Here is a 25,203-nt window from a genome sequence, read left to right on the forward strand (position 1 = left end):
TGGAGTCAGCACATCGAGCATCATCACACACAGACATCTTCGGGAAATATCTTTAGGACTACTATTGTATCCTACTATACATCCGCTTCTGAACCCAAGAAAACATTGGAAGTGTTTTAGCTTGGATAAGTAAAAAAAGAACTGAATCATGGTTCAGTTGTCCCAAGTTCTTTTTTTCAGATGAATTTTAATTTAGCATATTATTTGAAAAAAATGCTCCCAGAGTCTGGAGGAAAAGTGAATAGAAACAGAATCAAAGCTGCTTGAAGCCCGGTGTGAAGTTTCCCAGCCTATAATAATTTGGGGTTCCTTATTATCTGCTGGTGTTGGTCCACTGTGTTTTAGAGTTGCTGTTAGGGTAAGTTTCTTGAAAGAAGTCATAAATTAACGGATTAGAAGTGCTGCTGCACAGTCCAAAGTCATAAAACAGAGATACCAGGCAGCCATGTTGTCACCACAATATATAAATAAAATGTCCTATGACTTTATATATATATATATATATATATATATATATATATATATATATATATGACTTTATATAGTCATAGTACATTCTATTTATGTATTGTGGTTACAACATGGCTGCCTGGTATCTGTTTTATGACTTTGGACTGTGCAGCAGCACTTCTAATCCGTTAATTTATGACTTCTTTCAAGAAACTTACCCTAACAGCAACTCTCTCTAAAATGCAGCTAGTTGCAGTGATATGTCAGCAATGTACTGCAATGATCAGAATCACAAAATCTGGCCCTGTCTGCATTACATATACCATTTGTTCTACATGTTAAGGCCATAAGACCAGCAACCACTTGCCAACTTTTAAAGTATTCATTAACAAATGTAATCATAATCATAAATAAGCTTAACATATAATCATTCATTATTATTACTACTGCTTAAAGGGTTATGATGTACTGGAGTTCTGTGTGCGCTGTGTCCAAGTGGTGTTGTGCACACGAGCAGAAGCTGCTGCACGATCAGTGAGGATTGTGGAGGATGTACTGTTTCGAAATCTTTGGCACGACTTCTGTGGGTAGGTACAATTAATCAATCGCTCTATAACATTGTGTAAAGTTATTTTTATCAGTTCTTGACACCATACCAATAACAATGCTTCACTTCAGCCAGGACCTGCCTGAAAAGATACCGATAACCTCATCTTATTTTGTGCTGGAACGATAACTAATATCTATCTTTAAAGTGTCAGTGATTGTATGGAGTGGAAAAAACTGACTTTTGGTGAAAACTGACCTACAGTACTGTTGAGTGCAAATTAATAAAGCATGTTAGCGATCATATCATTATTATCCACATGGCCAACCACATGGGTGCAACTAATGTTAATGTCTTTATTACATTGTATTTGCCAAAAATCCCACTGAAAATATGAGTGTTAATAATTTATGTTGCACTGCATTAGAGATGGGAAAAAATCAATTCAGTTGTCCATCACAATACTTTTGTATCATAAAATTAAATAACCCTACATTTATATACAGTATGTTTGCATTTGAAGAAGTAAAATCTTGCAATTTCTCTATTTACACAACACATTACTGTGGGTGGTAGGAAAAATTACTTGCTAACTTTAAGAATTTTAACAAAATATGCAAAGGCAAAAAAAAAAAAAAAGTCAAATCTGGACCATTTTTAAAATTGTGATACTCATAGAATTGCAATACAAATTGATTTAGCACCTAGGTATAGTAACATCTTATCAGAAGGTCCCTGGTGATCCCCATCACTACTGTTCATGTATTTCTGTACTGTATAGTACTAATAGTGTTTGTGTAAATAACTGTATGTGCAAGCTGTATTCCTACAGTCAACTTTCAAGCACAGTGAGTATTATCATGAGAAAGAGGAAGGATAGCATTGGCATTCGCCTGTTTTTTTTTTTTTGGGGGGGGAGGGGGGGTATGAGAAAGAGCACTTGAGAGCAATGAGAAAATGAGTACTAGGGAGATGATAGAAATTTCGGAACATCATGGCAAGTGACACCACTTTTTTATTGATAATATTAATTTCTTTCACTTTGGTGCATTCAGGGTACAGAAACACAGGGAGAGAAAAGGAGAATGGAGATAGAGACAGGATGTTTACAGGGCAGGAAGAGCAGGTGACATGGAGGTGAGTGAGAAGAGAAAAGTAGTAAAAAAATACTGATGGTCAAGACAGCATAATGACATGGTTAAAAAGAGAACTAAAGAAAAAGGGAGCAATGCATTACAATACAATTTTATTATGTACAATATTGTAAAAAAAAAAAAAAAAAAAAAAAGTGCTGTGGGTGGTTGTTGGGGACTGATGATTTGCTCCCTCCAATGCTGACTCCATGGCTACAGGCATGCTACACATCAAGTCCTGTTTGAAACCCATTTCGTGTAATAACCATAGCTGGTTTGTTGTAGGGGAATAAAACGTTATATAAATGTCGTGGTGTTTTAAGATACTTAAACAAAACATATTCAAATTCGTGGGCAGGCAGGGGTACGAATCATGCGCCCACGCGCGCGCTCTCTCTCTCTCTCTCTCTCTCGCGCGCGCGCACAGACAATCACGCACACACATACACACGCGCGTGCACAATCACGCACACACGTTCTCCTGTATGTACGTAGTCAGAACGCGATGAGAATCAACACCGACACCGTTGATTAAAGCATTTACAATCCTTAGCAATGTTCTCATGCGCACACAGATCTACAGCTACATCTGTTTAGGACGAAACCGCAGGCAGAGAGTATACTTACTAATTCTATAGGTTGTTGAGCCAAAATGGCGAAGGCAGACACGCGATCACATAAGCATTTTGTATGGGATGCATCTGTAAGCACTGTTTTACATCCTTTGGAGGACCAGCTTCCCCATGAATTGTTCCTGAGAGAGAGAAAAAAAGGAGAGATGGGTTAATTCGGAGTCGTGGCTCGGGATTAACAAGCTTGCTAGCTTGTTTAAAAAAAACTAAAACAAAACAACAACAATAACGCCATGACTAATTTAATGTATATAGGTATGTCTGAGACGAGGTGAAAACGCCGACAGACAAATCAGCACCATGTCAAACTGGACAGAGACATAAAGAGCAAATGCGAAAGAAGAACGCGACTCGGTGCTGAAGCAGGCTGAATAAATTCCTCCATGCGGATTCATCTGGCCCTAAAGACACCTCTTAAAGTACCTCTCTGTATATGAAAAATAAAAACGATTCATTACCGGGTTTTCTTCAAACGAAAACAGGGAGCAGATCCGCAGCTTTTTCTTTACTCGTTATCCCCACTCCTTTTCTGACCTTGCTTTTGATTAGTATTATTTTTACATTAGGATTAAGCTTTTTTTTTTTTTTTAACTTGAAAATTCCAATTAACAGCTATTAGATGGTTCCTGGAGGAGAATTTCGCCGTGGAAACAGCGGAACGGCATCAGGCGGATCCTGGGCTCCGTCGTTGCTACAGGCGGAGCGGGGGAGGGCGAGACGCGCGCAACGCAGCTTCCGACAAAAAAAAAAAAACTTATTAATTAAATAAAAGCGTAACCGAATAGTGATCTTAAAATCAACATGGACTGCCAGCCGTGATGATCTCTGCAGTAAAACGTTCGTTTCTCCCCCCCAAGTCTTGTAAATGTGGTATTATTCAAAACGAACCTCCCTGTAAGAAAAGAGTGGATGGTAGGATCCAGTTTTCTTGTCTTATGCCAAGCAAGTAGAAAGAAAACACCTTTTCTCATTACTCCTACATCTACTTCATGCGGTATTTACAACATACATCACATAGTACAATAAATTCACATTATTTAAATGTAAAAACAGTTTCAGGATCTATTTTCCTCCCCTTACAACTTTAAATGTTAAAGCAAAATAATAATAATAATAATAATAATAATAATATTTACATTTTATGCAGTCACTGAGTTCAGGTTTATGTTGCACATCCTTCATCTCATAATAACGTAATTCGTTTAATCTCTCAAGAAGTGGACTTACTGAAAAAGAATCCTACAAACCACTTACAGACAGTCAATACCTACAGTGGTCTCCAGCACAGGAAGTAGAAATTAGCATTGATTTTCATTGAGATACACTGATCTCAGCTGGGTACCACACTACAATCTGCAGCATGTGTTAAAACTGGGAATTTAAACCTTGCTCATTGCAGTGGTACGACAATCTCCTAATGAGCAACCTGCTGCCCTTTAGAGTTCCTGGGTTCAGTACAAGACTTCCCTTTTTATCAATGTTCAATCACACACTCTTATTTCACAAATTACTATTCACAAGTCCTCTCCATATATAACATCTGTGGTATTACTTAACTTAAGCAGTAATGGCAATAAGATGTAATATGGTGGTAAACCCTCTTGTAAGTGGAGACTGTTTCTGGAAAGGACATGGTGAATTATTATAAAACTCTATATAGGAAGAACCTGGCTTCTAATGCAAAATGCCAAGCTCAATCAAGTATTTCTACTGATTGTCTGCACACACACACACACACACACACACACACACACACACACACACACACACACACACACACACACAAACAAACACACACACACACACACACACACACACACACACACACACACACACACACACACACACACACACACAAATTGCCAAACTGTGATGACTAGGACTAGGATCAGAGCTTTTTCAAAACAACAGGTCTTATGGAGTATTCACAGTATGCATTTGTTAGTACTTATTAAAAAATGGTCCAGGGCAGGACAACCAGTGTTCTGGCAACAAAGTTCTTAGGTGCCCAAGACTCATTACCATGTGTGAGAAGTAAAGATCTGGTATGATCCTACAAGAAAAAAACTATTGCAGCACAAATTGCTGTAAAAATATTTCCAGCTATCCATAGTAGCTTGCTATGATTGCGGCTGCAAACCAGCAGACCCATGCTGTCCCATGTCCGATGCCAACAGCACCCTTGATTGGTTTACCTGGAGAAAAGATGGCACCAGGTTGAAGTGAAGGCAGAGAGATGTTCTATGTACTTTTCTGCTATGTACTGCCTACATAAACAGAGTTGCAGCACATGTACACCCCACTTTGGGAACTTATTTGTCTCTTTAAGCAGGATACTAAACTCCAAAAATGGCTCAAACATGTCTTTAGGAACATGGAACATGTGAAAAAGTTTGAAGTGTTGACTTGTCCTCCAGATTCACCAGATTTTAGTCTAGTCAAGCATTCGTTGGGATGTGTTAGACCAGTGGTAGGCGATTTCGGTCCTAGAGAGCCAAACTGCAGATTTCAGCTTCAACCCTGAAAAAACCTCACCTTCCTGTGGCCTTAGTAATCTTAAAGACACCTTGATTAGCTTGATTAGGGTTGGAGCTGAACTCTTAGACCAAACTTGAAATAAGAAAATTAGAAATAAGTCTAACTTACAGATGCCCCACCTTGCAACTTAGGGGATCAAAAGAATCAGCACACCTTTAAGGTTTCGTGGGCTCCATGACTGAACAGATTGGCGCTATTTTAGCAGCAAATGGGGAATTTGCACAATATTAGGCAGGAAGTTTTACCATTATGATTGATTGGAGTATATTTACAGTACAGTACAAACCATCCACCTAGACAATAGATAATTCTTTCAACAGGATGCTACAAAACATACACTTGAGGCATACACATACAGTACACCTCGACTAAACCATTCAAAAGTTTTTTACAATTTTACACATTTTATGTTAGTATACATATCCTACATTCATCCAACTAGGGCATACACTTTATTTAAATGGTTATTCCAAATTATAGCAAAGTAGCATAGCCTTCCATATGCTTCTCACTATATGTTGGCAAAATTTTTATGGTTTGTGGGCTTTCTTACAGAGGTATGCAGTTTCAGTTCAATCCACAAATTTTACAATGAAATAATGTCAGGGTTTAGAAATGGACACTTCGATCCTTTTACCCGGTTGTCTTTAAACATTTTACTTTCACCATTACTTTAGTGGTGCACTTCTTGTCATTGATCTGCTGAATGGCCCAGTTTTATCCACGGTTCTGGTTGTTGACTTGTGTTGTGTTGCTTTAGTATTTCTAGACAATCCTCATGATGGCAACTATTTTCTGCCGCTACCAACTCCATGTGTTGGATGGTGTTTCTCCATACATAAGGCTGATGATTATAGCAGAATAGTTGAATTACCACAAGAGATCACTCTTTCAAAAGGCTAATCCACAATCTTTTCTTTAAGTTGGATTGGAGTAAACAAGTTTCTTTTTGTCTTGGTGTTTAGTTGAACTTTTCAAAGTTAGGTTTTTTGCCTGGCAAAAAAGTGGCATAATTGTTTATCAAGATGCTTTTGGTACTTTCAATTGCTTTAAAAATTAATCAATTGCCCAAAAAAACATATGAAAACATAATATTACATAGTAATGTAAACTTTAGGCATCAACTTAAAAAAAAATGACATTTTTGTTCTGGAATGGGTAATTTTTGTCTGGATTTAAACTACAATGAAAACCTGTGATCGAAAATTATAAAGGGCAGTTCACATATCCATAACTGACGACATAATCATTTGATGATCTTCACAATTATACCTTATAAGTAGTAAATACCTTATAAAGGTAAATATCATAATTTCCCTTTCCTGTACTATTCCTCTCTTTCTCTCCAGGTTTTTAAAACATTATCAGCCAGGCTCAAAGGGACAGCCTGTTTATCAGTGGACATCTTGGTGCCTGTGTCGCATAGTCGTGGGTGATGAACATAGATGCCAAAATAACATTGCCTCTTCAGCCTGATTACACTGAGAAAAGAAGAAAAAGTGAAACTGCACACAACAAATGAGCAAGTGAATCTCCAGGAGGTGGATACACTTAAAACTAAGCCAGTAGTCTTACAGAGATGCCAGTAAACACCGGCTTAATAATTTTGTCACATACAATACCATGTTAAAGGAAACAGTAGAACATCAGTGATTCCCCCCTGCATCAAGTACTGCTTGGCTCAGGGTCATCCCAATATAGTACTTCCAGAATACATTTTGTTTTGTGTGTTTTGTTTACATTATAACATGTTTATTTTGGTTTCCGCCCTGTCCCCTTCCATATGATTGGTAAATTATCTCACATACAGTATCCTAATTGACCTTAGCCCTGTTCATGCCATTTATAGATTGCCAAGGTTCTTGCCATGATTATACCTGTATACCTGTGAAGTCCTTGCATTACCTACCAGACCAATAACTTTCCCTACCATGGGGAATGAGTTCCAACCCTGCTCTTTTCGAATCCTGACCTGAATGATGCCAAGATTACTTTACCACTGACCTCAATGGCATTGCACCTGCTCTACAGGGGTGACTACATCACTTTACCTTCTAGCTTCAAGGCTGAGGACGTACTGTAGCTAAGAACTTTACTCCCAGCTCTGACTTGCTGTTGCCAGCACCTCCTCCCCTGGCACTTCTTGCCTTCATGAAGACTGAGCCTATATGCCTTAATGTCTTTCTAAGTCCAACAGCTAAAGGTGGAACATTGCCTATGGAAGCATTGCCTTTGATGAGTTCAGCACTGCACAGTTCATGGCCTTTGCTTCCACAGAGACTTCTACTTTATATTTTTGTTTACCTATCACCATTTGAGTTTGTTTTAAATCTTTTTCCGTTCCACGTATGATGACATTGGCCAGGTGTTTTTCTCATTCCTGTTACTTGATTGTCTGGAACCCTGTTCACACGGTTTGTACAGTAGATTACCTCAACTTATGCTTGCTTATGTCATCATCGTATAAAATGGCATGACATTACCACCTGATAGGCCTCTTCTTCAGTGCCTTATGTATCAGAAATAACACTGGACAGCACTATTCAAGTCAGTTAAAGATGTCTTGGCCTAGCACCCTCATGGGCTGAAAGCCTGTTTATCCAAAAATACTCAAGCCATATTAATCTGGCAGAAGTTATCATATGAATGGAGAGTAGATTTCTGGGGATCAGAAACTGCCCCATAGGGGGATATCCATAGCTGGAGAGTTCACTGGAGCAGCCAAGCTCCAGGGTGAGGTTTACAGTGCGGCACTCCATAGAGCTCCAGGACGGGGAGCGTAGAACTCCAGGGTGAGGCTGACAGGGCCTGAAGGTCACCTCTTTACCACATTGGCACAATCTGGTACATAATGGATATAGGGTGCAAAGAGAAAATTAGAAAAATTGGAGGGAGTTTGTTCTTGCGAGAGGTGTAATTTTAAATGAATTCTGGTAACTTTTCCAAGTGACAGGGTAACAAGGTATTACTATACTAATTATAATATAATATTATACTAATAAATTAATAAATATTAATATAATACTATACTAACTTAGTGTCCATAAGCCTATAAAAAATGTAATTGAAAAAATATGTAAATTAGCTCTAACAATTGAAACAAATAACAATGGCTCCGTTTATTTCTCAACCTCTTCATTGGTCATCTATGAAGCAGGCTCATCCAAAAGTGTTGCTTTATTTAGATAGCTTAGTGAAAAAGCTGTACTTAACTGATCCTATTTATTAGCTTCATTTAAACAGCCACCATTTTACATGTCGTAAAAATGCAGTGTTTAAGGCAGAACAGCGGGTAGTGGTTAGCACTGCGGCCCCGCAACTCCAGGGTCAAGAGTTTGATTCACAGCTCAGGTATGTGTGTGGAGTTTGCATGTTCTCCCGGTGCCTGGTGACACTGATTTCACACTGACACACTGATTTCCTGACATGCAGATTGGGCTAACTGGCATTTCAAAATTACCTGTAGTGTATGAGTGAGTGTATGCGTGTGTGCTTTTGTGCCCAGGAATGGATTGGCACCCCATTCAAGGATGGCCCCTTGGGGGAAGCTTCAGGCCTACCGCAGCCCTGAACAGGATAAACAGTGTGGAGTGTAAGTGAGTAATGTTTATCTAGCAGAAAATGTGGGTTTGACCACAGTATCTGGTTAATGTGGGTATTATGGAGTAAAGGAGCATTAGGGAGTGTGGACAGGAGGTCATGTAACATAATCTAGGAGACAAACCAGGAAACGAAGGGAACTGAAACAACAGTGAATAGCAAATGGGTAATAGAGGTTAGAGGGTATCTTTGATGGTGTAACAGATCAGTGCAGGGCTATGAAAGTCTATTTAATAGTAGCCATCATAGGTAAAAACAATCTGCATTCAAACTTATAGGTAAAAAGCAGATAGATAGATAGATAGATAGATAGATAGATAGATAGATAGATAGATAGATAGATAGATAGATAGATAGATACTGTAGATAGAATTATTGCAGTAAATCTTAGGAAAACACATTCCCTCTTTATTTTCTTTTTTTTTTTCAACACAGAACTGTGTTCAAAATATGATTTAACAGTCATAATACTTAAAATAAATAAAGATAATATAGGCTGGGCATTTTAAGTAGGACACAATATCATAAAGTAGGGAGGAGTGTTAAACTGTTACACAGCACTGTGCAGCATACGTCCAACAAAGTGTGCAAATCCTATTAATTAAATATAATTTTTATGCATGAAAATGTCCAGGAATACAGTGACGCAACTTTTCGCTAGAAAGCCTACAATTCATTCATGCAATCTATTTTATAATCTGTTAATCACAGCAGTTACAATAGTCACATTTGCAACATAAGCACCAAATGAGCAGATACTAGCAAATGTCTAGCAAATGGGTGCGTCCTTACCTTTAAAACCTTGCTGCGACCCACAGAAACATTATAATCCAAAATGTTTTGTCTTCATAACATGGAAAGAGTATAGGCAATTCAATTAGCTGTGTTTTTGATGTGTTTTTGTGGATCGACTGTATTTAAAGGGGCTATGAATGGTTCAGCCTTTGATCGTCAACATGCCTTTTAATTTTTGGAGGGTGATTTTGGTGGTATTCCAATGGTACTCCACAAAACCCACGAGGTTAATTTTATATATAAACATGTCAAAAACTACTTTTTATAGTATTGTGATTAGTTTTGACCAGAGTGGGAAAGAAACTTTGGATGTAATTTAATTGTGTTCGTAAGGGGAAACAGCTAACTATAGGCACTTGATAAATTCAGATTTGGAAAAGCTGAGAAAAGGGTAACTTAATAATGTCTGGCAATACATTTCAATAATTCTGTTGTATATTGGTGAGGACATTCAAATCATCTGTGTAAAATAATTTGGACTTTATATAGATTGACCACTTTTCATCTTGACTGTTTCATTAAAAAAACCTTGTCACTTACAGTACATTTTCTATGCTGAAGTAAAAATAGATGCATACTCAAATGTAGATGCATTAATTGTTTGTTTGTTTGTTTGTTTGTTTGTCTATCTAGTCTAATACCTGAAACGGATTCTGTGGCTTACAGGATTAGTCTTTAAATCAACCCGGTGATGTAGAAAACCAAGCAAGCTGTTCCTTGACTTTATGCAACCAGAACATTCTGGCAAAGGTACGTCACTGGTAAAAACTTTGGGTTACTGCTCACAAGGTCAGGGGTTCAAGCCCCAGGACCACCAAGCTGCCACTACTGAGCCATTGTTCAAGGCCTCTGTATCATAGCTGACCCTGTGCTCTGACCCCAACTTCATAAGATGCTAAATTACTGTACTGTATGTAAAGAATAGAATTGTGCTGTATTGTAATGTAATGTGACAAACAAAGGGATAATATTGTATGTAAAATAGAGAGCAATATAAAGTACGGCACAAGTTATCAGTCTTTCACCAATAAAAAGTTTTGTTTTTCATACTATTTTGAATCTACAGGTTGCACAAATTTAATGTTTTGCTTTTATTGTGAATGCTATTTATTTTTTTAATTGTTCTACCCTATTCTCTACCCCACAAATAAATCAAAAGTGCAAAGTCAGTGCACTTTTATGTAAAATTTTAAACTGTATCCCATAATGCACACTTTGTAGCATGGACAAACAAATTGATTCAGGAGGTAAAAACAAACATCATATGTATAGATAAAATCCAGGTTATTTAGATGCAGGAATGACAAAATATTGCATTTCATTAAAAGACAAAAATGTATGCTAATATGACCAGACCCCCCACCACCAGCTTTATTAATGACACTGGTCTTCAAATAAAGAGTTGCCACATCGATTAATTTGTTAACTGTGCTTTCTCTATTTTCTTATAAATAATAAGATGTTCTTGGTTTACCTGATTGTTCCAAAACATAAGCAATTGTCATAGTTCCAAAGTTTTAAAACAGCATTTATTAAAGGATCTTTTTAAATCTCTTAATCTTCTTAAAATGTTCTTCCTACTTTTTTTCTGCATCTGAGCCAAGTGTCTAACGCTGGTGTGCAGTTTACCAAAACATTTGATTTAGAACAGCCGAAAAAAAAAAAAGTAGAACACATCCACAGGTTATACAGGTCTGCGCCACGTAACAATCAAGATCCATAACGTGAAATAGAACTTTATGCAGTTTTTATCTTGTGTGAACGCAATGTCACAGTATAGTATTATAAGTACGGCATACGGTAGTGCATAAGTGCAACATTCCGAGGCATATTAGCAATGAGTAATATCATTTACTAATTTTCCATTTTAATGTTTAATAACTTTTTGTTTGACCTCCAAATGGATACTTGTGCTGTTCCTGTCAATAGCAGTAGATTGGCTGCATTTGGGAGTCATGCTGTACTTATGCTATAATATGCTGTATTACACTCAGTCATGCTGTAATATTCACAAAAGAAAATTAAACAGAGAGATAACATTGCTACCACCAAGAGAGGCAGTAGTGCCGATTCTGCAGGATTTTTTAACTCTCTTTTAAGTTATAAACTTAAGGGAACATAAATGTACAGTACTGCGCAAAGGTCTTGAGCCATCCCTTATTTTTTAACATTTAAACAATTAAATTAAACAAAGATTACATTAAAAATGTCCTTCAGGAAGACTGAACTATTCCTCGAGAATACAAGAAACTATGGCTCCTTGGAAGACAAATATAAAGAAATTAGGGGTGTCTCAAGACTTTCCTACAAAACTGTATATGTGAACTGATCCTGATGGGTTTTGGGTGGATGACGGCTGTCCTATTATGTTCTTTATCAGTATGGATTAAGCCAGCAGAAACTCTAATGTTGGATGATGGTATATTGCTATGACATCATCCAGCATTAGAATTCCTGCTGGCATAATAGATCCTGATAAAGATTATACCAATGTACCAATTACGGTATATACATGTCCATATACTGAAATAAATTTAAAATTTAAAAAGGTCTGAAGCCAGTTTTCATCTCTTTATACAGTATCCATAGACTTAATTTTACCAATACTTTACCAATACTTATCTGTCAGTATTATTTGGATTAACCACAAATCACATGCAATATTATAGGCTTTAGTTTGTACTGAATAAAAAAGATCAATCCATAAAAAGAACCATCATGTTAGATTAAAATTAAAAGCTATTTCATAATTATTTCATACTAAAGAAACATTACGTCAAGCCACATTTCTTTTTAAAAGTTTTATAGCAATTTTTTTATGGATTTATAAACCTTGATAAGGGGAACAAAGCAGTATCTGGTTGGAAGAAGTCATGCAATTTTAAGGCAAACTACCTCTCCATCACTACAACTGTTTTTACTATACATTATACACTAAATTTGTACATACTATTGAATTATAGTAGGAAGATATACAGAATTGTGCTTCTCACTGTCCCTGATTTTATAGTTTATATTTTAATTTCACTCCTTGTGGGAGTTGCTTTTTTGTCAATGCACTGAAGCAATTATTCTTAATCCCTTGTGTTGGGTTGGACGTAGCCCTATTAATATGATATAGAAAAAAAGCACTGCTATTTTGTTTGCTTGGTACTGTCTTATATACAAGAAAAAAAAATACCTATTCTAGAAAATCATACTGTAATCCTTTTATATTCAAGACACACTGAATCAGATTAATTTTACAAGTTGATACTTATTTAGCCCCAATATAATGATGTACGATTAGGGTAAAAACACCATTTCTAGGCTAATACTTTATAATCCTTTAAAATTGCTGTATGAAACTACTTACATGATAGTGCTATCCCACAGAACACAAAATGGATTCATTGTTCCCTGAAAGATAAGAAAACATATGTTGTTATTTGGACATAAAGAGAACATACTGTAGTACATATAATTGTAATCGACAAAAAGAAGACCAAGATAAAATACCTTTAATATGAATGTCTTCCTGAGGCCATTTTATACCAGATACGCAAAAATAAATAATGAAAAAGACTAGGCCTCTAAACAATGTCATCTACATATTTAATTGTCTACAGACATCCAGTTTGTGTCCTGACACCGGTAAGAAGAAACTGTTGGTGTGCTATGTTTTCTAATCTTGTTAATATGCAAAATATTGAAGTCAATGAAAAATAATGTGTGCACATAACTCATTTTACTTAACCTAACCATTTATTTTTTACCTTATTTTATAAAAACCTATTTGGTAAACAGAAATGTTTTCCACACTAAGAAATTTATGGTTTACATAATTACAAGATGCCTTGTGAGAAATGTCCCTTTTATATGAAATAAAACAAATAGCTTAAATTTGATCAACAAATCTTCTCTTGACTTAATATCTCATAAATTAAGTGAGAGACGATAGCAGATCTAAGAAAACATCTGACTTTATCTTCATCAATATTAAATTTTTCTCTGTATCCGCTACAATACGTGTTCAGGCTAAAAACTAGAGCCAGTATTTGGGCCCATTTTCTTTATATTGAACCAGACAATAAAAACTGATGGGCACACAATATCACAAACCTGAACAGACGCATCAAGGTGTACCAGAAAAATCAAAAAAAGGGTTTTGGCTAGACTAGATTGACTGTAGGGTTAATTAATAATAATCTTCTTGATAAAATGTTATGTTTTATTGGACTAAAACTAGACTAAAATGCCCAGACTTTTAGTCGACTAAAATGTAACTAAAGGAAAATAGATTAAGATTGACTGAACATGATAAAAACTAACAGGGACATTTATCCCAGGACTAAGACTAAGTATTAAATTGAAAATAGCTGACAAAATGAACACTACTTCCAATCAGTCCAGATCAAACACTACTTGTAAATCATCCTCAGTCATATTTAGTTTTTTTTTTTGCATCTAAATAATCCTTGGTTAATATTTAGTGTCAGAAGAAATATGTTTATTAAGATCATAGTGAAGGTAATGAGGTCATTGTCATCCAGAGAACCTGCTTACATTGGCCAAGTGAGCAAGTTCGATCTCCATCTGAGCTTCTTTGAGTTTGGGCTCTGGTCTCATTGTCACAGCAATGACTTTGGAGTTCACAGCAGTGTTGTTCCTGTGGAACGGACAAGGTCGGTTTACATCAAGTAAGATAATTCAACAAGATAATTCAATAAGGTGCCTCATTCTGCATCAATCCATCTTAACCAGTAAATGAAAATGGAGTTTATGGCTGAAGTTAATGCCTCATACAAATTCAAAGCTTCTGAGCCAATTATTTAAGCTGTCTTAAGTTGAGATAAAAATACATCTGTCATTTTTCAAACCCACAGGTCCAGCTTCTATGAGGCAGCCTGTAGGGAGAAGGTTTGTGTACCCAGCTCTCAGGCGAGTATGCAGTTATGGTGTCTTTCGCTAATGTGTAAGCATTAGATTTCGCATATTTGTTTTCATTTTTATGAATATGGCAGGAGGCCTTTTTTTTTAACTAAACGTTACAACATTTGACAAAAATCATCTTGCCCAAAATGATCCAAGTTATTTTTCTCACTGTAAAAGTCTTAGTCAAAATGCAACCACGTTTATTACAGACAATTTGGGTTTTATGTTTTTATTTTGTCCATATGATAAAAATACAGAAGCCCTCTCTCTGCTTCCTCTCGCAGACTAGTTTTGCTGTGTAAGTTCTGATGATGTTTAACTGCTCATGTGTTATGACCTGTTCATAAGTCCTGCTCATACTTTTCCCAAAAAGAAGTGCTCACTCTCAGTAACAGTAATAAAATATTTGATATTTTCTACATTGCACAAGTACTTAGTTAGTTTAAATGTGTTTAAACAAATAAGTCCAATGTTTAGAGCTCACAGGTTTTTTTTTCTTTTGCCGCTTAAGTGGTTGTGCATTATTCTATCAATATTAACATGATTATTTTTACATGCTAAAGAAATGGCATAAATCTGATAGATGGGGTTTTATATCACTTTTATACAAGCCTGCAAATCAGAAAAAGAACACAAAGAAAATGACAAATGTTTGCATGGAAAGGATATAATTCCCCCAAAAAATATACACAACCCGGTGAAATAAAACCTATAATGTATAACTTATAATATATAATTTGAGGGTTCATACTGTAACACTAACTGTAGGATTATAATTATTAATTATAATAAGTGACACACACACTTGACTGTCCACATAATATGAAAGAAAAATAGTCATTTGAATTAAAAATGAAAAATAAAAAGCAAATGTCATGCATTAGACCACATGAGCATTCATGAGTTCTTTCATTGCTCCATGGTCTAGTTTTTATGCTCATGTGTCCATTTAGGTGCTTAGGACACCAGTTAGCAGACCTAAATATACAGCCCTTTCAAAAGGATTAAAATGGAAAGACCAATTCTTTTGTTCTTTTGAAGACATTTGGATTACCAGAAGCATCCATGGAAGCCAAAGTCATAACACTACCTCCATCTTATTGACAGATGAGATTATATATTTTGGACCATGAGCAGATCCTTTGTTCAATCCTTGGCCCTATCTATCACAATGGTGGAGGCAAATCTTGATTTTAGAATTTTTGTTGCTCATCTCTTTATTTCTTTTAGAATTTCTGGCCATCCAATTCTTATTCTGATTTAGAAATCTTTAAACAGGGGATTGTGATATCTTTACCCGTCCGTGGAGGTTGATGATGATAATGTCATGTTTTTGTCATCATCTGGTATGGTTTTCTTCGGCTAATCTAGTAACCCAGTGTAAGGGTCTATCCAATTAAACTTCAAAGCACTTTTTAAGGCGCTCTGGATAAGAGCTTCTGCCAAGTGCCTAATTGCAAATGTAAATGTCTAAATGTTTGATGTTTGAGTTTTAGTACACCAGTGACTTTTTTTCATAATAAACCAAATTGATTTATTATTTATGGAAATGGTTTATTTTTCCCCATAGTCTTATTTCTCGCATGATCTTGTTGTATAGACTGTTTAACCTTTAAATGTTCGATTCATATATGACAAAACCAAACCAAAATTAGATAATGAAAACAATTCATTGTTACAATAATAATAATAATAATAATAATAATAATAATTTAGCACTTGAATAAGGTTCACACTAAATGTGCCATGCAAGTTTTAAGATAATTAAACATGTCTAGATCTTAGTATCTAAATCTAAATGAACATGAAATTTTTAGACTAAAATGCTAATCTATTGTCCCATATTCATCTCTTGATTTTGAACTCTATTGTTTTCAATATGTAGCAAAAAATAATAATAATTCCGATAATTTTAAAGGGGAATGTACATTGTACATAGTGAACTACTGTATGTCTAAGTGGATTACTAAAACAAGAAAAAGTTCAAGTACACTTATGTAAAAAGTAAACTTAAAGGAATAACTGCACTTCTTAGTGTTAGATAACGTGGCAAGGTAAAAAATAAAAATCTCAGGATTTAAAGCATTCATCAGTTAGAGTAAGGGGAAGTCCTGGGAAGTAGCTAGAATAAAAATGAGGAACATTTTGATATATTTACACAGGAGTCCTCCTTATAAGTAACATATAAAGCATTGCAAGTGAAATTCTATAATAAAATGACATATAGCAGCAGAGAATATCACGATATATGTGTTTCTGTGGAATATTTGTGATTCATTCATAACGTTAGCACCAAGTAAACACTAGTCAAATGGAAAGGCTGTGGAGCGTTATCTGTATCATATAACTCATATTAATCTTACCTTGGGGAAGGGAGCATAAGTCCCAGTGTCTTGTAGAGGACTGTGCCGAGAATTAAAACAGGAGAGCCATCCATATCTGGTAAAACAATTTTTGGTTAGATTATATAATAGTGACTGTTATTAACAACAATCACCACTTAAGGCACATTTGCTTAAAAGGACTGTGCTTAAACTTACAGGAAAAAAATCTTTCAGAATTACTTTATGAGAAACAGAATAAACACAGAACCAGAGAAAAATGTAAACAGATTATAGATACTTTTAAATAAATAAATAAATAAATCATTACTCTGCTATTTTTTTAAGTAATATACACAGACAGAGACGCAACCCATGAGAGCAAAATGGCCCTCTCAGAGTCGCTTATCCGTTGCAAAGAAAATCTGTTTATTCAACCGTACTATTAGCAGACTATACTACTTTTAAATTAATGCTTTCATTTTAATTTTTATGTACTTATCAGAGATTAAAGAATACAATATATTAAAGTATACTTGGCTTCAACTGACAAGGACACAGAAAAATTTAATTATACTATGGCCTATCCTTGATAAACTGATTAAGATATACTTAAGAAACGTGTAAAAATGTAAAAATACTCTTGCCTTATGCATAACGTTAAAGTACTGTGTATGTGTCTTGCAGCTTGGGGTGGAATATTTTAGAGTTTATAGTACATGGGTGGAACTGATCCTGATTTTTATGTACTGTACACGATGGTATTAACCCACACATAAAAAGATAAAACATGTAACTGGTTTTACTGGTAATTTTTCGTACATGCGTACTAAACCTCTGTAATATTACAAGCCTTTACCATATGCAATGGCAAAATCCTCAGGCAGATAGAGTGGATCCCCCCACCGCCCATGCCATTTTGGGTAAAGTGTCTGTATTATTTTATAGTACTATTTGAAAAACATAAAAACTATATATAATAAAAGTAATAAAAATTTCTCACTTCCTCCGCCTGACCTGCTAAAACTAAACAGAGTTTTGTGGTAAGTTAATGATGCAGTGCTTCTGATACATCACCCGTGTTTAACTACTTTCATTTAGCTCCTACATTCTCTCTATTTTTTTCAGCGCTTGATATTCGATTTTTTTTTTCTGGTGTGAATATTACCTTCAGTATATAATGTTTATTCTCTCATGTGTCTAAGTTTATTTGCTTCATTTGCAGCTAATTTTGTGTCCCAGTGTGATGTGCCTGTTTGTGTCATGAAGGTGAAATGTGGCCAGTACTACTCATTTTATGGATTTCAGGCACGACTGATCACCACAATTAGCAGAATGCCCTGTCACTCTATTGGATGTGATTTCTTGGCATTATTCAATAAGAATGTTTAAACAATTAAATAGTAAATCCTGGCCCAACCATTACACACAAAATATTTTATTGGAATTTTCATTAAACATTGTTATTTTTTATTAAGTTAAAATCAAGCTTGAATATCAAATACTTTTCTCACAAATCAAAAATAACAAACACAAAATGCCCGAATAATTGTTAACCCAAAACTGGCTTGAATAAAATCATTCAGATGTGGGTTTCAGACAGATATCAGCTTATAAACAACACCACCAATGATGATAATATTCAGCACTCACAAACCCTGTTAAGTTCAAGCTCACCTACATACTCATCTTGTCTGCATGGATTTATCATTTGCAACACTATATATACTCACACACACCATACAAGTATTCACTGTATAGTATAGAATAAGCGTCTTGAACCTTAGTATACGAAGACTTATATATCTACTGTTGTTGTATTTATAGTATGACTACGTAGGTTTCTGATTCATGTCTTCATCTTTTTATACTTTTTATCAGTATTTAGGAGATCGTGTCTCAAGTGAGTGTTTCATGCTTCAGTGCTCACCGAATTTCTCAAGAAAATAAGAGCTTACTGAAATAAGCAAGTTTGTAAATTTGTTAACTGATTAGCATTAACCTGGGCCCCTGCTGTCTGGTTGTAGGAAAAAGAGCACTCCATCTCCTAAGAATGCTTTCTTGAGCTTTTTCATTGAGTGCTCATCCATTCTCAAATAGGACAAAGAGTGGGTGAGTAACTAGTGCTGCTCAAGCAAGAGCACCATTGCATTCAGGAGTTTTCACCAGATTGATTCCTCCATGTGCATTGTCCACCACTTTAAAAGCCGAAGGGGAGAACCAGATATAGAATCTTTGAAATCCAAGCATCTGAACACACTCATCTGAGACAAGCCAAACTGACCAATATGGAGCACCAAAGGTGCCATAAGGACAACCAGAGCTTTTACTTTTACAGTAGCAGCCCTTGTGGCACTTTGGCCAATTCATCCCATACCCAGGGCTCTACAGTCCACTCCTAAGCAAACTCCCCAGATCTCTTGCTTTAACATGGTCAGTGCACCTGAGATCCGCTTACCAAAAAAAAGTACCGGTACAGATAGAAACATAAAGCTCATTCAGTATTTCATGCCTGGCCAACTCTTGAGTTGTCTGGCAACATTTTTGACAGTTCTCTCATCACTTAAATAAAACTCTCTGCCTATCCAAGCATTGGACAGTGGATGTATTTGAAAAGCTCTATTAGCCACAGTCTCAAAACGATTTTTTTCGTTGAGCAAAGAGTTTGTAGAAATAGTTAAAAAGGTAAAGCTAAAAATAAGCTGATCAGCTTTAATGTAATCAGTGAAATATTTATATTTATTATTATTACTTAATTAATTTCAAATTTCACAAAATTTTGTTTGGTGTGACAACATTATATGGTATTGATTTCCACTGGATTGGTGGCTAAATATTAGTTAATTGTACAAATTATACCTAGTTCACAGCAAGATTTTAAATCTACTGTAATCTTATTACAATCAATGGAAAAGAGAAGATCTAAAAAGTTTGTTTACACTAAGTACTTCTTTCGCTGTCAGCCAAATACTGTACACTCCCTGTTCGCTAATCGGAGAGTGAATCACAGATGAGAAATTGGAAAAAGATGTGGATAAAGATTAGGTTTCTTAAAACGACTTTGGCGCGTTAAAATTCACTTATACCACTTCAGCGCTGTTATTTCAGCTGTGAAAATATTAACTAATCCAAGAAAAAATATTCAGTTTAGCTCTTTTCTAATTTAAATTCATTGGTGCAGGTGTTTGTTCACATTGAGCAAGTAGCTTATTAATAGTTTATTAAATCCACCACATAACATCACTTTTTCTTAAGATTTTGATTTCACATATGGTGCAGGTTAACTTCATGCAGATATCTAAGTACTGAAAAGTTACAGTAGATTCTGTCCAGACAGTTTTGTGTGATGCTGTGACAAAATCTGACAGAAATATGTACAGTACAGACAGAAATTAGAGACTGGTCCTCCAATGTATGAAACACACACACACACACACACATATGCAACACACACATATATGCAACACACACATTACACATACCTGCACTTTGAGGATTGAACATGCCTTTAGGAATGACCACCTTGTCCTCAGAATTTCTGGCCCAGTCCACCATACCCTTCCGTCCCTTCATGGGGAAATTAATGTCAGTCGCCACTGATGATGCAGGGAGCCTCTGGATGCTAGCCACTAAAAAAACAATTCAAAGAGGAATATTTTATGAAAGTGAACAAGTGCACCACATACAAAAAGCTTCCACCCAGTTCAGGCAAACTAAAATTTTTTTCACTAATGTTAACACGTAATGGTACAGTATGAACCTGATTGCAGTTGCTACTGGTATAACCAATCAAGGGTATTTTCATCTAGAGTCAGAAACAAGGCAACTACCGAGAGACACGGACACAACAGGCTCATGATTTCACTGTAATGAGAGACAATGATCAGCAACATCACACACACAAGTTTTAATAGTAGATTAACAGTAAATAATTTATACCCCTAATGACCATATTTAATTTTCTTTCACAAATACATCGTCTATGGACTACATTACATACTGTATGACATGATATACTGTGCCCTCCAGAAATATTAACACCTTTGAAATGAGCAAGAGTCTTATACACTGATCTGCCATAACATTAGCATTATAACTAACTACAGTAGGTTTTGGGTTCCCTTAGTGCCACCAGGGCATTTCTGACCCCTCAGGGCAAGGCTCCACAGGGCCTCAGGCAGCATGCCATGGTGTCTGGCACTGGACATTAGCATTGGGTTCTTTGGGTGCTGTGAGTTGAGGAGTGAGGCCATCGTAGATCATACTTGTTTGTCCAGAGCATCAGTGCTTAATCAGATGGGGAACTGGGGAATTTAGAGGCTGAAGATCATGAGTTTGAATTCCACCTAAGCAGTACTTTTGGGAGGGGGGAGTTAGCAGTTTGCTGGTCTGGAGCATTCCAGTGTGTGTTAACAGGTCTTAGAGAAGCAAATGTTACTGCATCTCAATCTGAAAAGAGTTATAAAACCTTTTCCAAATAAGTTGGGGCTCACCATTCAATGAGAAAGATTATTAACATTCAATCAACATTCATTATTATTCAATGCAGAGAAATACAAAAAACCCAAGAGCTACATCTCAGGCCTCACTGAGCATGTTAAATATTAAACTCCATGACAGCACAATTAGGAAGACCGAACTAGTACAGTTTATGTAGAAGGGTTGCCAGGAGAAACATCTTTTGTCTAAAAAGAACATAGAAACATAAAAAAACTACATCTAAACAAACCACAATGCTTCTGAAACAATATCATATGGACAGATGAGACCAACATGAAGTTGTTTTGCCTTAACGCCATGTTTGGTGAAAACCAAACAGCATTTCAGCAGAAACACCTCATACCCACTGTCAAGCACTGCAGTGGTCGAGGGATGATTTGGGCTTGTTTTTGCAGCCACAGTACCAGGGCACCTTGAAGTCTGTACAGTAAGTCGACCGTAAACCCCTCTGTATACCAGAGCAGGGGCTAATTTTAATTGCTAGGGGCAAATGTGAGGTCGTCTGTCCAAAAGCTAAAACAAAGAATCAAAGAATCTTTTAAAGTTTACTGTCAAACCTGTTTCAAAAATTATTATCTATAAGCTATTTATGAACGCATATCAAGCCTAAGCTATTTGACTAAAGCTGTAAGGGAAAGAGAAAGGAGAATCCTGCCTGGTCACTAGGCCTCTTTGCTACTGTATCACAGAAATGGCGTAAATTAAATAAGAAACGATGCAGTAATGTTGTCCATATGTAAGTGATTTCCATTTAGATTTCCATTACTGCAGCATCATGTTTGTTATTTTAATTACAAGATGCACATTCTAAGCCAAAAAGTTTATTTAGTACAGCAGGAGAGATTATACTAAAAATTCTGATGTTGATCAGATCTATTTCATGTTCAGTTAAGACAAAAAAAAATTGCCATGAAGCAGGGGAAAGGAGTATTCTGCACTGCGAAAGGGGGAGAGTGATTCTCCTGGCAGAACAGGGACGCATGGCAGTATTTTATAAAGGGCAGGAAAAAAGGGGGGGTTGTTCTTCACAGCATCTGGTGATTAAGTGACATCTGAGGCAGAGGCAAAGTGTTGTGGTTACATCCACAGTGGCATCAGGGAGGCAGTTATATCAGAGGTAATGCAGGGAGGCAGGCTAACAATGGGAAGCCAAAATTGGGTCCCCAGCACGCCAGGGTGGCAGAACAACATTCTCAGTGGGGCAGGGAGGGCAGACAGAGAGCTTCTCACCAGAGTCAGGGACAGAATTTCTTCTCTTTTTTTTTAACATTTGCAAAAAAGTATACGGAAAAACATCTTAGAGATTATGCCTATGTGAATAGTTTTAAAAAATGTAAAGAACCCGGTTAATCTTGTACTGACATGATAAGATCTGACATAGTGTATGTGTGATAAATGTATACTGTTCATCTTCTGCATGAGCACATTAGGAATACCAAGAGCAGTTTGACTGATTGGTTTGTTATGAATTTAAATTCTTTCCCTGTACCCTTCAATAGCTGGACACTTTATTGTATTGCTCCACTGGAAGCTCTGATTAGACTCTGACTGACACCCTACAATAACAAACCACAAATTCCTGAAGCGTAACAGAAAACAGGAAGAAGGCTCTTGGCCCTAAGCTGGAATGGTGTTGACGATAATTTCATCATAAATACAGAGACAGGCTGCGGAGGACTGGGAGGTGCAATGACATCATCAGACAGTGACGGGGGAAGGGGGAGGTGGGGGTGGGGTGGGGGGGTAGATTCCTTGGTTCAAACAATTGGATATGCATGTCAGAAAATGTTGGTATTTACAAAATGTGTCATTAGCATTGATAAAATATATACAACATATATTTAGAACATAAAATAAGACTACATTTTCACTAAATTAAAATAAGATAATGGTAGAAATTGTTACTTTTATGTTAAAGCTTATTAAATAGAAATGCACTTACAAATATAATTTGTTGTAGTAAAATAGAAATAATATAATTAAGTAACAAAATCTTTTTATTAAGTTGCTGATAAAACCCTTTTTAAACTTTATACTAGAGCAAATTTCTGAAGTGTCTGAATAAATTAAAAAATGAAGACAATTGCCAAAATCAATGACAATGTCCACACAGAAGCAGTCATAAGCATTACAGCTAAAATAATAAGGCATATCCAAAATAGTCATCTAGGAGAACAAGCATGGGGCAAACATGAAATAACATACAGTATGGCAGCAACTGAGGTGAACTATGTTATAAAGTGTAGAAAGTTACCATGAAGAGCTGCATTGGAAAAGCCAAATTTGGCCATGGATCAGAAACACCATGAACATGGGGGAATATTGGATTCAAATTTCAAACCCTTGAGCTTGGTACCATCAACCCTACCTGCTAGACTCATTCACATGACACACATGTCAGTACTGATTGGTTGTTAATTTTTATTTATTTTTATTTTTTTTTACCTTAGTTAAATTAAATCCCAGGAACCGTGTCTGCTTTATATTTTGGCAAAGATTGTCAAATAAAGATTTGGCGGAATTGTGTATTAATATACTGTAATTCACTCTAGTTACAAAATAAGTAAACATATATCATAGTGGTCACAGATCAAGTGTTTCTTCCAGTGTTATTTCCAGTGTCTAGCACAACCCTATTTTTACTGTATTTTTTCCTTTGAAGATAAATAGTAAATAGTAAATAATAGGAATCATTAGACGAGATGTCTAGATCTGATGACAATATTTACAGTATGACAATATGATGCCATAAATATAGCAAATGAACAAAAATCTGTAGTATCAATTTTTTCATTATTCCCATAGGAGAAATTGAATGGGTGTTAAAAATTGAAGTGAAGCAGAATAATTGGAATAAACTTGGTTTTGAAGGACAACATCGATTCACCTTTTTAGCTATTTCTTTCATCCCGCATGAACGTGCTGAAGCAGTAAGAACAATCCCACATTATTGATGTAGCAATTAAGCAATGCACAAACTGTTTCAAATCGACTGAGCACATTTTGGAACTCACTGGAACCCGTGACATAGAGTCTAACCTTCAACCTTCTTTTTCCAAATGAATGTTCCTTATAAACCACACAAATTATTCATTTTTTATTCCTAATAATATATGTGCTCCTGTTTTAAGTGAATGATTTTAATGGCTCTTTAGAGGCCTTACCCAAGTTTCCGGTCATCAAGTAAGCATTGTGGAAATCCTTCATGCCTAGACCGACGATGTGTATGAACTCCTCAATGACCTGCATCAGCTCCACTGCACCTGGATAGATCTGGAAAAAAAAAAAAGACTGGGAATGAGAGAGTGGAGAAAAGTGCCTTTAGGGTGTCTTTGAAGTATTATAGTAATCCAACTTATGTCTGGACCGTAATTTCTCTATATTCTTTGGCTCATTTTTTCAGGGGGTTGGGCCATGGGGGTGACAGCGTTGATTGTACTGACAGTATCCAATCAGTAAATTATTATCCAACAGCTGATATGTTTATAATCAACCCCATGTTTTAGAAAGGAGGCACATCCTGTGTTATATACTGTATATTGTATCCTGGTCTAAAATTGCTAGTTGTGGTTTTGCTCACGCTGAATTAATTATAACTATCAATTATTAATACACACAGTGCCAGACACCTTATAATGACGTTGAGCAGTGCGGAACCATGGGTTCTGGATTTCAGCCAGAACCATCAGTCTGATTATGGTCAGAGAAGGCCATTGGCTCTCTCATGCATTATCCTTGTATCTCCATAGCAACAAGCCTAGTGATGTGCTCTA

At 36.1% G+C, this 25,203-nt stretch overlaps 1 protein-coding gene across 2 annotated transcripts in view; it reads right to left on the bottom strand.

Annotated features, from left to right (window-relative positions):
- The window catches only part of adgrb3 (adhesion G protein-coupled receptor B3), a 187,934-nt gene that overhangs the window by 31,972 nt on the left and 130,759 nt on the right, over window positions 1–25,203 (bottom strand). For both annotated transcript variants that reach the window (XM_053479702.1, XM_053479701.1), the window contains 6 exons: window positions 24,595–24,703; window positions 20,413–20,559; window positions 16,973–17,048; window positions 14,241–14,343; window positions 13,051–13,094; window positions 2,758–2,884 (listed from right to left, as the gene is read on the bottom strand). In XM_053479702.1, the coding sequence (XP_053335677.1) occupies window positions 2,758–2,884; window positions 13,051–13,094; window positions 14,241–14,343; window positions 16,973–17,048; window positions 20,413–20,559; window positions 24,595–24,703 (606 nt within the window). The remainder of the gene's footprint in view (window positions 1–2,757; window positions 2,885–13,050; window positions 13,095–14,240; window positions 14,344–16,972; window positions 17,049–20,412; window positions 20,560–24,594; window positions 24,704–25,203) is intronic.

The sequence above is a fragment of the Clarias gariepinus genome, chromosome 20 (genome assembly GCF_024256425.1).
Source record: "Clarias gariepinus isolate MV-2021 ecotype Netherlands chromosome 20, CGAR_prim_01v2, whole genome shotgun sequence".
NCBI classification, from domain to species: Eukaryota; Metazoa; Chordata; class Actinopteri; order Siluriformes; family Clariidae; genus Clarias; species Clarias gariepinus.